At 36.8% G+C, this 14,392-nt stretch overlaps 1 protein-coding gene across 1 annotated transcript in view; it reads right to left on the reverse strand.

Annotated features, from left to right (window-relative positions):
* Positions 1-354: 354 nt before the first annotated feature.
* Positions 355-14,392, reverse strand: part of LOC110021659 (uridylate kinase) — a 40,031-nt gene continuing 25,993 nt past the window's right edge. Inside the window, exons 5-6 of the mRNA XM_020720242.1 lie at positions 988-1,164; positions 355-646 (exon numbers count right to left, since the gene is read on the reverse strand). Coding sequence (XP_020575901.1) covers positions 522-646; positions 988-1,164 — 302 coding nt within the window. The 3' untranslated portion in view covers positions 355-521. The remainder of the gene's footprint in view (positions 647-987; positions 1,165-14,392) is intronic.

Consider the following 14,392-nt stretch of genomic DNA (forward strand, 5'->3'; position numbering starts at 1 on the left):
ACCTCAAAATGTTCTATATAAGACAGACTCTATAGACATTTACAAATCTAAGTCCGTCAACAATGACCTATCTCAAAATCAACAAAAAATCAAAATTTTGAGCTTATAAAAATCGGCACGGTTCACCAAATTTCTTTTAAAACCTACGTTCGTCAAATGGAAGAGAAGTTGCTATCAGAAATGGCGAAAATTTACCGTTTTTTATACAAAAGACTTCGGGTTGTTTCACCAAACGAAAAAATTTTTAAAGGTTGGCGTTCGCTCCAACCAAAAGGAACTTCACCGCCTCGTCAAACAGAGCCTATATTCCAGAGTATATACAAATATACCCAAATATATGGACCAAAGAAGACCTTGTGATAAATTTCCCCGATTCCAATAAACATTTTCCGAACCTAAAACTACAAAAATCATGTACATTAAAGAGGGCTTTAAATCATGTTTAAGAAAATCATTAAAAGTTGCTCTTGGTACTATGGTAAATAACTTTTACACCTCAAAAATGTTCAGTGTCGTCAACATCAACCTTGCTGCACTTTACAGATGAGTGTTCGCTCATTTTTAGGTCCACCAATGAAAGTGCCAACCTTCTCACCGACAATTGCTTTTGCAATGTTCCCGGGTTTATTCAAGTTGAAGACCACAACTGCAGAAGCAGAAAATTTATTTTCGATAGCATTTTTTCATAGCTACAGAATATTCTTACGTATTTACATATCAAACACCTAAAACATTCATAGATTTATAACACCAAGGTGTTATAAATGTAAATATCAAAATTTGGGTGTTAGGAATGTAAATACGTGAGAATTGTGTGGCATGTATGTCAATTTCCCTTCTTTGAGGGATAAACTAACAAGCTTCCCCAACCACTGAGGGATGGATGGGCTCACACTTTCAATAATTTCGAGAGATTTTCAGATAGTTCGAAAGGCAAATATTTTAGGCGAAGAAGAGGATATGTTATATAGATGATATGAGGTTTACCAGGAATATTGTTTTCTTGGCAGAGTGTGATGGCAGTCATGTCCATTACTGAGAGATCCTTTGTAGTTACATCCTGATAGCTTAGGGTGTCAAGAAGGCGAGCATCTGGGTGTGTTTTGGGGTCTTCATTATACACTCCATCTACATTTGTTGCCTTAAGAACAACTTCCGCATTAACTGTAAAAAGATAAAAATAAAAAATCAAACCGGAAAATCTGAAAAACTCGAGAAAATTCAGAAAAATCAGGAGAGCTTCATTGAGCTGGAGATCAACATTCAGCTTGACTGATATTTTAGCCATGTCCAACTGTTTGTGGAGTTGCCTCATTGCGGTTGGGATACTATTTGATACAAACTTACGATTGACATGGAAGGGAAACAATTCAAAGATGTGGTAAGGCCCTTGATACATTTGATGATGTAATGAATAAAGATAAATAAATCTACGATTTATGGTTTCGGAACCTTCAATTAGAATATAAATCCATGATCCTTTGATGAAAACCCAAACATAAAATATAAACCAAACGATAATCTAGGGATTGTTTAGTCCGCAGCGAAGGAGTGTGTTGCATTCTTTTTGCATGGCTTTTAAAATCCGGGTGTTTGGTCAAAAGAATTCCAAATGCAATGTAAATTTTGAATGTATTTATTTAGAATTCATTCATTAGTTCATTTTCTGAGTATTTGGAATTCATTGGATTTGGGTGAATTCCAAATGCATCGCTCCATCAAAAGTATTGTTGGTCGCGGCCCGCCACCGCTGCCCAACTCCTGCCCTCCACCATCCGTCGCAGCCAACAGTACCGCTGCCATTGCCGGTCACCACCATTCGCCACCGTCAACCATTGCCTGCCCCCACCACCTCCTCTGCAGCCTGCCCCTATAAACCCCCACCCTTGCCACCGCCAGCCACCGCCTGCAGCTTCTTAACTCCATTGGCTGCTAACAAGTTTATATAAAACCTCACATACTTCGAATGAATTATTTTCATCCTATTTCAAATCTAACAAAAAATATATATAATTGTGTATTTATTTTACATTGAACAAAATAACTTCATAGAATTCCAAATACAATATATTACTTCTGTGTTACATTCATTTTACATTGCATCACCTTTAAATCAAACCAAATAGGCACCTAATGATTGGTCAAGTTAAGGAAATCAGCAAGAAATTTGAAGCTATCAAAACTCAGTGTAATCAGAAGTAGCGCCGCAATTGAACTATTTCGTATAAAATTTTGATTGATATTAAAAACGCCCAAAAAATCAGGGCCCGTTTGGGGCAGCTTAAATGTGCCGTTTTTAAAAACGCCGCCCTAGCGTTTGGAAATCGTGTTTTACATGTGTTTTTGGAAACAGCTTTTTTAAGTTATATTACACGCGGATCGGCCGCGTTTGGGCTCCATTTTTCATTTTTTCCTCCGCTACCCTCCTAAGCCCGCGGCCGACCTTCCTTCAAACATTTGGCGACGATCTCGCCTCCGTCGCTTTGCAGGTAACAAAACTCTTTCCTCGCTCGGCTCCTCCCTTCTTTCCCCTATTTCGCCGAGAGATCTAAGATTTTGGCAAGAAATTTCACTCGATCCATCTGTTTGGAAGTGTTTAGGTGGCTAAAACCTAGATCTATTCTGAATATGCAAGTACCGCTGGTAAAAATATAGATCCACTGTTTCTGTGATATGTTTGAAGCATCAAGGTAGTTCTATTCTTCATTCCTCATCCCAACCTTTCGTCGAACAGTGTATATTCGTATTAACCGAAATTTTTTTTTTTTCATTTTTTGTTCATATGGTCTCCATGCTATTCAAAGTTACTGATTCTTTTAGGGTATTTCTTGAGACTAGATGATATTGACGCAATGTTTTGTTCCCTGCGATTTGATTCTTTGAAGGTATTTGTTGAGGCTTGTTTGAAGAAAAACTATATATACATTGGATTTCGTCTGTCATTTTAGAGAAAATCACTTTTAATATCGTAATTTGTTTATTTCTGATGCAGGGATATCGTTAAGAAATAGTTTAGTGGTTAGATTTGTAAAAACATAAGAATTGGGCCATATGCCTGTGAAACTTTGGAAAGAGCTTAAAAGGGGATCAACTGGATTGGGATGGGATCTTGTAAAACGGATAATTGATGCACCTGAGGAATGGTGGGCAGAAAAGTTAGCGGTAAGAACATCACTATTTCAACTAAATTTTAGAGATATATTTTTGAAATATTAATTAGATTATTTTTTTTATTACAGGTTGTGCCAATGGCAAAAAAATTCAAATTTAATGGAATTGAACCAGCTTTGGAGGAGAAGTAGGATGGCATGTTTACTGGTGTTGTAGCAACAGGAACTCATTTTTTCACCCCTAACGAGCAGGGTGTTGTAAACCTAGCTGAGGATATAGAGACCGAGCATATTGGTGATTCAGGAGAAGGTCCCAGCCAAATCCACCCGGATATCCAATCCACTGGTAGAACAAAGCGCCCCCGTCCTGTAAAAAATAAAAAAAACTTTGCATTTGTTAAAGGTTCTATTGTAACATTGATTGAAATTTCCAAAAATAATTCCAAAACTGCGAAGGACAGCACAATCCAATAACTGGTGGAGAGTGAGGGGATCAGATATTCACTTATGTAGTTGTTGAGATAGGTGCTGAAATAACGATTTGGGAATCTCAATAACTATAGGCATAAGGTTGTTAATATGGGATTCTGCAGTTATTATGATTCAGTCCCAAATCTCAATAACTATAGGCATAAGGTTGTTAATATGGGATTCTGCAGTTATTATGATTCAGTTATTATATCAGATATTCAGTTATGTATTTTCTTTGTTCTCATTATATTTTACATAACTACATACATACGGGTGAAAGTTAAAGTTCTACTTTATAGGAAAGATGATAACTGCTCCATTCCTTACACAGCACAGGGACATTCACAATTTTACCTACATACCACCTAACAATCATGTATTTACATATCTAACACCTACACTATAATAAAAATAGGTAGAAGTATAAATAGGTAGAAGTATTTTACAATCACATAGAATAATTAAAATAAAAGAGATTTAGCTCAATGTATTTTCAGTCTCAATGCATTTTCAGGCTCAATGCATTTTCTTTGGAATGGATGTGGTTATTTTTTTGGATATGGAAGCATCTAAATTATGTAAGCAATCTATATGTAGCTTGGATGGCCCCATGCTATGTATGTAGCTTGATGGCAACCGCTACATTAGTGCTACATATGATCCTTCTTTCATGTAGCTCTGGACTCCTGTTTAATGTTAAAAGGATATTTTTTTAGGTGCTTTTTATTGAAAGCATCAAAGGAGTTGTTGGGGGAACATTGCGTATGATGGAAAGTTTTTATTAACGTGTGTTATGTGAGTAAAGTTATTATTGATGTGGATATATGCACTATTTAGTTTCTTGTATGCTCGTCAACTAAACAAATATACATATGAGTGTTGATTTTGCCTGATTCTTTATGCATTTACATACAAGCGACCCCATTCCTATATCAGAATAAAAAAACAAGAACCACAACTGGGAGAGCTTAAATTTATATTCCTTCTTTAAACCATATATATACTTGTGGATATATGTCACATTCCTTTTTTTTATTGGAAGATTTACATGCATACCGTATGGTTATGGAAGCATCTAATGTATGGTTATGGAAGCATCTAATGTTGAATCATCTAATGCTGATTTATTCTTAGTTCTAGTATCATGCACTACAAAATGTCACGACACTATGGTATGGTTATAGAAGCATCTATGGAAGTTATAGAAGCATCTAAAATTTGTAAGCAATCTATATGTAGCTTGGATGGCCCCATGCTATGTATGTAGCTTGGATGGCAACCACTACTATTGTATGACCAATTATTTGTTGGAATTTTTATGGAACGAATTTTTCTCCATGAAACATGTCGTAGGACTTTATGATGGCCTTCGCATAGATCGGGATGAAGGTGATGCTTATATTAGAGTTTATATTAGCAGCTTTGAGCATATTTTATAATTAATGTGGATATGTTATTTTATGTTGGTTAATAGCTTCACCTCTTATATGGTGGATAACGGTGGAGCAGTTTGGACGACCACGTAAATTTGTTGTCAGCAATCGCTGGCTCTACACTTGGGTAAGTTTACTTATTATATTTCCTTATTTTTTGGACTGATCTATTCTATTTTTAATAAATGCAGAACAATGAGTTCCAGACATTCAGGGAAGTCCGAGAAAGTGATGTGTCGTTGCGTACTACCGTCGTTGCTGTTAACGTCACGCCAGACACATAGCTACGGGAGGCAATTTTACAGGTGCCCGCGGTGGGGACAAGGACCTGAAGACTGTAAATTCTTCAGATGGACGGACAATACAACTGTTTCTACGATATCCCAATTGGACACAGCTGCTAGAAGCACGAAAGGACCACAACAGGAGACCACCACATATGGTTCGAGTTCTTCCGTGTATACCACACCCCATCAGAACACACTTGCTCGGGGATTAGAGGTATCAGAAACGGGCAGGTATCAGAACGATGTGACTTTACATTTAAGGTATCAGAACCGGGCAACATTCGTCATGATGTGACTTTACATGTTAAACTCAATATTGTCATATTTTTTTTTAACATGTTATTTCGTTATTTCTTCTTTTTTTTTGGGTCTTATTATAATCCATATTAGAGTTTCATAAATGTGTAATGAACTTTTATATATATCACTATATTTTTTTGATGTAATCACAACTTTTTTGAGTTATATAAATATTATTAAATTTTTTTGCATTTTCATTTCTTGACATTTGAGAAAATAACATTCTGCTACACAGATTATTCATTCAACTAAAAAAATTTGCAAATAAGCTGTTTACAAAACGCACTAACCAAACAGCTTAACAGTTTATTCAAAACAGGGGCAGAATGGTCAATTTTACAGAATCAGCTATTTTCCAGACGCACTAACCAAACAGCCAGACAACTTATCCAGATCAGCTGGTCATTGGCAGATTATCAGGATAAACTGCTTATCAGCAGAAGCTGGATAAGTTGCAGCTGCCCCAAATAGACCCTCAATAACAATTTCTTTAAAAGAAGGTGAACAAGGAAATTTTCAACCAGTAGAGAACCAAATCTCATGTTGGTACAAAGGCGCAACGCCTCTCAGTCAAATCGCCTGATGCGGGGAGTGCAGGCCCCAGGCGAACTTGGAACCGCAACCTGCATGTGGAACTTTCCACGACCAAACGCCTGACGCAGGGTGTCCAACCCCCAGGAGAACTCAAAACCGCAACCCGCACGTGGTACTTTCTGCGACCAAAAACATGTGTCTCGCATGTTTGCCTAGACCAAACCGGTTCAGGTTTACTTCCTTCTGAGAAGTCAGTCGATTCTCTTGTGTCACTCTTAGTTATCCTCTTATTATATATTTGATTTTGCGAGGATTCAGGGTTAGTTTTTCATGTGGTATCAGGACAGCCATTGGCGCCTCTTCTTCCTTTCGAGGGATGTATCCAAGAGTTTTAGGTGGTGCTTCGACTGTATCTTGATCTCTAGATGGTGTTTATTCTTCCCCAACACTTCCACATCGCTCCCGCTTCGCTACCCACATTCCTCTTTATTGCAGGCCACACGGACAACAACCCTTTTGTTTTTTTCTCCTTTTCCTCACTGCCGCCGCCCAGGATAGCCTTCCTTTGGCTGCCTGGTAGTCCACCGCATCCCGCATCACCATTCCAGCCCTCCATCCATGCTAACAACGTCGTCCAATCCTCCCCTTTCACTGCCACTGCTGTTCTAGCCCTTTCCATTTGCTGCCATCACTGTTCCAGCCCTCTACAGCCTATGTCATCGCTGTTCCAGCCCTATGTCCTCATTGTCGTTGATGTTCCAGTCTTTCCCTCTTGGCTGCCATCATTTTGGACAACCGTGCCACGTAGATATTTAACGCGTACTTACAGTCCAAAACCAGGGAAATCATTGCCTTATTGTTTTCAGCTAGCCAACTATATTGTCTGTTATCCCACCACCTTCCAAATCCTTGTCGATCACCATCATCACCTCGAGATCCGCCCTAACTTGAGTATTTGTGTCCTGTCTGTTGCTATTTCAGATTTCCAAGTGTCGTGTTGTTATATTTTCCCTTTCAAATGTGTTGGCCATAATCACCTATTTATTTTCAGTAAAAATATTTAGTTTTCCTATTGTTGTTAGGGATAACTCCGGAATCATCGCCTCCCGTAATCAAGTCAATCGGATTAGATTTCTTTAGGAGGTGTTTCATACAAATAGGTATTCCCTATTTGTGTTTTGCATGGTCTGAATTTTCTTTATCATCTCATCATCAAGGAACATACTATAAAATTAGAAAAAATTACTCATGCGTCAACCAAATTATGCATAATTACAAATCTAATAACCACCCAAAAATATAAACTATTGAGCAAGTGCATATGTGCAGCCATAATCAAATAGTTGGGAATTCAATGAAATTGAAAAATACAGGTGGTGTTGTTAAAAAATCAATATTTGGGAGAATGTGGGCAGGGGTGTGCTGGTTCAATAAATAGGCAAACTTTGGGTGTCACGTGGAAAATTATCCCAATTATCTATTATTTATATGCATTAAGACACATGTTAGCATTATGTTATTTTCATTGCATATCACCTTATCATTTGAAAGATTTGCATAATTGAACTAATCTGAATGAAAAGAAATACAAAAAGCAATTTTTTTTAGTATTGTAATTATAATTATACTGCTGGTGTGAACAAAAGGCATATAGATTCAAAGCAAATAACAATGTGATGGCATATCAAAATATTAAAATGCTTACTATGAGAACCTCTATGAAATAGTTGTTAGCAAGAAAAGGTCATATAAAACCAAACAATGCGTTAGGATAAACTTTTAGAAATTTGCCACTAATCTACAACAGCCCTGGGAATTTCTTTATGGAAAGTTGTTGATTGCTAACGGTATTGAAACTGCTTTGTAACCAATCGCTATAAACTGCTTAGCCGCCTTTTGTTTTTCATTTATGGATGAATTCATATGGAAATTTGAAATCCAAAGCTGATTCCTATTATTTATATGCTGGGAGAATTGGAATTTATTATTTTCAACTCGACTCATAAGAATTAAGTGGGATTCTTATTATAGCACATCTGTGGGTTGCCAATAAAACTCCCAAGACATGTAAAAACTATTTAACAACGATTATTGAAATAAAATTTCAATTTTCCTCAATTATTTTGAGCATGCTACCTGGATGTAATTTTGAGCACTTCACATATGTTGACGACTTCCAAGGGCGAGTCTTTTCATTCTGGGTTCCTTTTTGATGATTTCTCTTATTATGTTGCTTTTAATTTGTTTATGAGTTGGTTTCCGTGCATGAATGAAATTTTGTTGTCTATTAAATGTTTGCGCATCTCAAGTTAGGTTGTCTTAGTCACCCTAATCCTTCAAAAATGCAACATTGCCTATCACCTGGTTTAAATTCGAAATCTGCTTTCGCATCAGCAATTTAACTTCTAATTTTCATAATTAACAACCAAATTCATGCGAATATCTTCATCAAATCATACTAATGATGAATATAATATGAAATAAATAATGAAAATGATAAATATTTATATGCATCCTAAAGAAGACTAATAAAATGCTATAATTAATTATAAAAGACGAAATGCTAAGGAAAATTAAAAAATAGATAAATTATACTTTTAAGCTTTAATAAACAGACAAACTCTTTAAGAAAATACAAATATCTTAAAGTTAATCATATTAAGATTATGCATTTTTTTTTAGAATTGGTTAAATTGAGTACAAAATTACATGTTTCCCACTCTCTCAAAGGGCTGAGAAGGCTCTCTCAAATACTTTTCTGGGAAGATAGAGCAAGTAAATGATGACTATAAAAAAAATGATGTAACTAATGCAAGAGTTATAACAGATTTCTCTAGTTATGAGACTGTTTTGATGATAGAAAATAATAGATGTAAAAAGCAATAAATTTTAGGCTCTGGCTTGTTCTAATTACTTGTTCTAATTAAAAAATATTTTCAACATATAAGCCATTTTTGGTGACTATATTTGTATAAGAAATAAAACTATGAGCATGGTTAAAGGCTCTAATATTATGAAATAAAGTTAAAATTGCGCAATTGGATATTAAGCCGTTTTTCATCCGTGAGATGAGTGACAATACTCCAGACATTTTAAAGCGTAAACCTCAAATTCAAAAAATTATGTAAATGAAAAATTATAATATAAACGTCAAAGTGCAATGTAAGAAATAATATATTAATATTCTAACATATTAATACGATAACGAGTAGCATATTAACATTCTAACAAAGTAAAAATAGATATGCAAAACAAGAAGTAACATGATAAAATCCTAACATCAAATAGTTTATACAAACATTAAAGTAGCAAAGTATGCTAAGTATTCAAAATAAAATACTAAAATATTATAGCAAAATAATCAAATAAATTCAACATAATTCTTTCTCTTCAACTCATAATGTCCCTCACTTAATAAAAAAAATATAATAAGTCAAAAAAATTCTAACTTTTAAATTTAAAAATACCTATTACTCTCATCATCCAATGAATTTTCAATAGAATCATTAAATAAATGAACTACTTTCTTTCCCGCATCATCCATCATATCCATATTCTCCTATTTCCTTTCATCTTTAATCCTATCATTTTTTTCTTTCTTAATCAATAACAATCAATAAAAATATTAATTCAATTTTAAATAATGATTACTGATAGTTAGAATTTCAACTAAATAAATCTTATGGATACATTTTCAATTATTTATTGTTATACATTTTTCATTTATTTATTGTTATTTAATATGTGAGGCGCAAGAGTTAATAGAAGAGATATAGTTAAATTATTTTTTTATTTTTTAAGTATATGACTCACCTTGGGACAACTAAGTGTAACCTTCATTTCATTTTTTATTAAAAAAAAACTAGCTACGTACCTCTCATATTGCATAGTTCTAAACAAAGTAATGAAATTAAAGACACATGATAGTGTAATTATACTATCCAGTAAAGTCGGCTATATGCATGATTTGGAAAAGAATCTAATATCTTTAAATGCTCTTAGTGTTATGGCATTTAGATTCTCTAATGATAATGACACCCTTAAGGTCTATAAGGGTGCATAGGTTATTTTGAAGGTGAATAGAGTTCATTAATGGACTTAATGTGTTGTAGAATATATTATAGCCTGAATTCAGTAACTCTGATGGTAGCACACAAGATACAAAAAATATACAAGTCCCAAAACCGTGTGTTCTGAAAGCTGCTGTAGATAGTTCTAAAAACACGATGTAAAATAAAATTTGTGAAGCGAGAGCTTCCAAAAAAATAGATAGGCATTATATGAAAAGAAAAAATTCAAAATAAAAAATCAGTATAATAATATGGAAAAGTTTGACAAGTTTTCCATTAATGATTGAGGTATTGCAAAGCCACAGTTAACCTTCATGGTCGATAACATGGAAGTACTGCACAGAGAAATATTCAAATATAATTATTAAACAATTAAAATAAAACTTTAGACTGCAAATGAGAGAATGTTAAGCATGAAGCTTGATTTCAATAATTATTTAAAATAAGATTTGATCTTATTTTCTCAAAATTAGTGCCTACCAGAAGTTTTAATTGGTGGTTATCAAAAACTTATTTAATGGCAACCACAAGGCTCATCATATTTTCCCTTAGGTTGAGGGAACTCTCTTTCCTAATACTTTACAAACATCAAATGAAATACATCTCTTCAAGTTTATGTTTCCCATAAATCCATATAAATTTTTCACAACATTACTACAAAATAACTGCGCATATCACATTAACTTTGTATCATAAATAGTCTTTTTTGGGAATCAGACAAACATTCAAATAAATCTTTCAAATTATCAATCCAATTCAAAAAATAAATCTCTAAGATTATACCTCTTATCAAATGTATGGATATAACTGTGAACATCATTAGAATCCCATTATAATTGCATAAAATCATAACCTGCTCAATTTTTATCTAAATTGTATCATTTTGTTTACTCAATTCATATGTCATACTTCTAGTTAACATGTTGATGCAATCTTGATACTAATTTGAAGCAACATGTCACATGATGAAACAAAATAGATCTAGGATACACGGTTTGAAAGACACAACAATAACAAGCCTTTACACTACCAAGTGGGGTCAACTACATTAATCCTTACACGGGGCTCGCCTGGGGGCTGAACCGGTTCAATAGGGGAACAAGGAGATGGCCAACCCTTTGGTCCGGGCTAAGATTGCCTCCCAAGGGGAGGGGTTTTTCCCCTCCTATTTATCTACTCTATATATATATTATATATGTTTTTTTATTTCATTAGGGTTAGTTTTTGCTTTGAGAATTTTATCAGAACAGTCGTCGGTGTCCCGTTTTTCGTTATAAGGTTGTATCTGATGGCAAGAAGATGCTCCAACTGTAACTTGTCTGCTATAGTGTGTATCTTTCCTTTCTTATCTACTAACATCTTCCCTGCACCCCCATCTCTCTTGTTTCTCTGTTGTCGGCATTACCCCATCCCTACTAACCAGTGGCCAACCTACCCAACCGGTCGTCAGTCTTCCTACAGCAACCCATTCCCCCCCACCTCCTTACCACTGCCGCTTCCCTTACTACACCCCTTTACCCGCTACCAACCTTTCTCTGTTTTACCAGGCCTCTGTCGACCCCATCTCTTGCACCCTTTTCCCGGTGCTTGCCAGCCACTGCTCCTCCTGCAACCACCTAAACTTGTCGCTACCCCTCCCTGCATACTCCTAACCGCAACCACCCCTCCTCTATCCCCTATAGTCTACAACTCGTCAAACTCCTGTTACCAGCCACCTCACCAATGGTTGGTAGCGGTTATATGGGCCCGAGTTCCAACATCTTAGCATCCGTCATACCCAAATATCTCCACCAATTTTTTTTTTCTACCACCAAATGCCCTTTCCACTCCCACAACTCATAACCTGTAACCATGCCACAAAGGTGATATGGGCCCGAGTATACCCAGAAAGAGATACAGCAAGAGCTACATCTTCTTCAGCAGAGACTTGAAAAGACGTTGGAACTCTCCAAGAGACTTGAAAAGATTGACGTTGGAACCCATGGAGAAATTACCCTCAATCGTGACATGGAGAGTCGAAGGGGAGAATGATGAGGATCTGAATCTCTTTCATAAGAAGGACCTTAGTGATGAAGAAGATAAGTCATGACGTTTTGGAATCGAGTACCAAAGGAGGCCGAGAGAAGAGACCACATATGGAGGACATGGGAATTTCAGCATCAAAGTAGACCTACCAGAGTTTTATGGAGGTATGGATCAAGATGACTTTATCGAATGGTTGCAATTAGTTGAGTGAAACTTCAAGTACAAGGAAGTGCCAAAGAATAAACGGGTGAAACTAGTGGCCATCAAACTAAAAAGGAGTGTTTCCTAAAGGTGGGAAAACTTACAGATGCGGGGAAAGAGAGAGGGCAGTGACAATATTACCAAGTCGGAGAACATGAGGAAGAAGATGCAGAGAAAATATCTACCTCTTCTTTACCGCTAAGATATGTTTCTGAGACTCCCCCGCCTACAACAAAAAAACCAATCAGTGCAAGAGTTCACGACACAATTTGACCAGTTGCAGATAAAGTGTGAGTTGATTGAGCCAAAGGAACACTCAATAGCCCGTTATCTCGTGAGTTTGAAGCTCATTATCAACAACATTGTATAGTTGGAGCCTTATTGGTCACTGGAAGATGTTCAGACCTTAGCCCTGAAGATAGAGAGACAACAAAAAAAGAGCAGACAACCACCACCATTTAGGCAACCACTCGCAATTGGAGACATCAGCAGGAGCACCCCTTAATGAGTTGAGAAAACTAGTTCGAATAAGGACAAAACCACCCAGAGTAAGAGGAAGCCAGAGAAAAGCAGCAAACCTACCACAGTCCCACCCGAAAATGTTTCAGATGTCATGAATTTAGGCACATCACCTCCAGTTACCCGAAGGGATTAGTTGTGTCCTTCACCGAGCAGAGTGCAGTGGAGGAGGTTAGCGATGCAAAGGCAATTGAAAAATAGGGTGAGGTGTACCATCTTCCACCATATGAGGGCGAGATGCTCGTTGTTTGACGGTTCTTACAGACTGAGGAAATGAAGGAGCCATAGTGGCTTCATCACAACATATTTTACACCCATTACACTATGAACAACAAGGTATGCAGTTTCACTATCAATAGGGAGAGCAACAAGAAAGTGACGTCTACACAAATGGTGGAGAAATTGGGCCTCATAACTCAAGCATTCTCATATGTATTCTCTGACGTGGCTGAAGAAGGAGAATAGAGTCAGCATTGAAGGAGGTACCTAGTGGAGTTTTTTATTGGAAGCCATTTGGAGGATCAGGTTTGGTGTGACGTGGAACCCATAGATGTCTGCCACCTATTATCGAGGAGAACATGGAAATTCGATCGTAGGACTCAACACGATAGGTTCAATAACATCTACTCCTTCACCAAGGATTGCAATCGCATCGTCCTTCTATTTTTAGTGAAGTTTGAGATCACAAGTTCCCTTGCCAGCAGAGAAGCATTGGTGAGATCGATTTTAGTGATAATGGAGGATGATAGGAATGAACCGCCGATTCCAGACACGGGACAGTCATGAAAAACAGGCATTTCAAGTCATCATGATCGATATCTTAATGTCATGGCCACCACCATTCACAGATATTCAGACTATCGTCAAATCAAAGCAGGGAGAATTCAACAATATATACGTGACGAACAGTCCCAGAAGATTGGACTGAGATGAATGTTTGCTCGCAAGTGGTAAAAAATTTTCAGGTGCTTTGGGAGGCGGTGCAGTCCCTAGTGCAATCCAGATGCTACAAGGGCCGCAATCAAAGTTCCTTCAGCCCCGGGAGATTAGAACAACTCCACCATCATCAATGTATTGACTGAAGCTTCAACGAACAAGGTCAAAGCTTCCCCAGTCCTTTGGTCTAGGCGAGGGTTGTCGCCCTAGGGGAGGGGTCTTCCCCCTCCTATTTATCTACTACTATATATATATATATATATATATACTTTCATTAGGGTTAGTTTTTTTTGTTTTAAGTATTCTATCAGGACAGTCATGCGCTCCAGCTGTAACATATCCCGAGGTGGCACGTATCTTTCGTTTACTGCTTACTACCATCTTCCTTGCACCCCCATCTCCCTTGTTTCTCCACCGCCAGCCTTATCCCATCCTTACTGGCAAGCCACCAACCTTTCCGACCAGTCGTCAGTCTTCTTACAACAAGTGCCCCCCCCCCCCCCCCC

This window comes from Phalaenopsis equestris, unplaced genomic scaffold (assembly GCF_001263595.1).
Source record: "Phalaenopsis equestris unplaced genomic scaffold, ASM126359v1 Scaffold000137, whole genome shotgun sequence".
Lineage (NCBI taxonomy): Eukaryota > Viridiplantae > Streptophyta > Magnoliopsida > Asparagales > Orchidaceae > Phalaenopsis > Phalaenopsis equestris.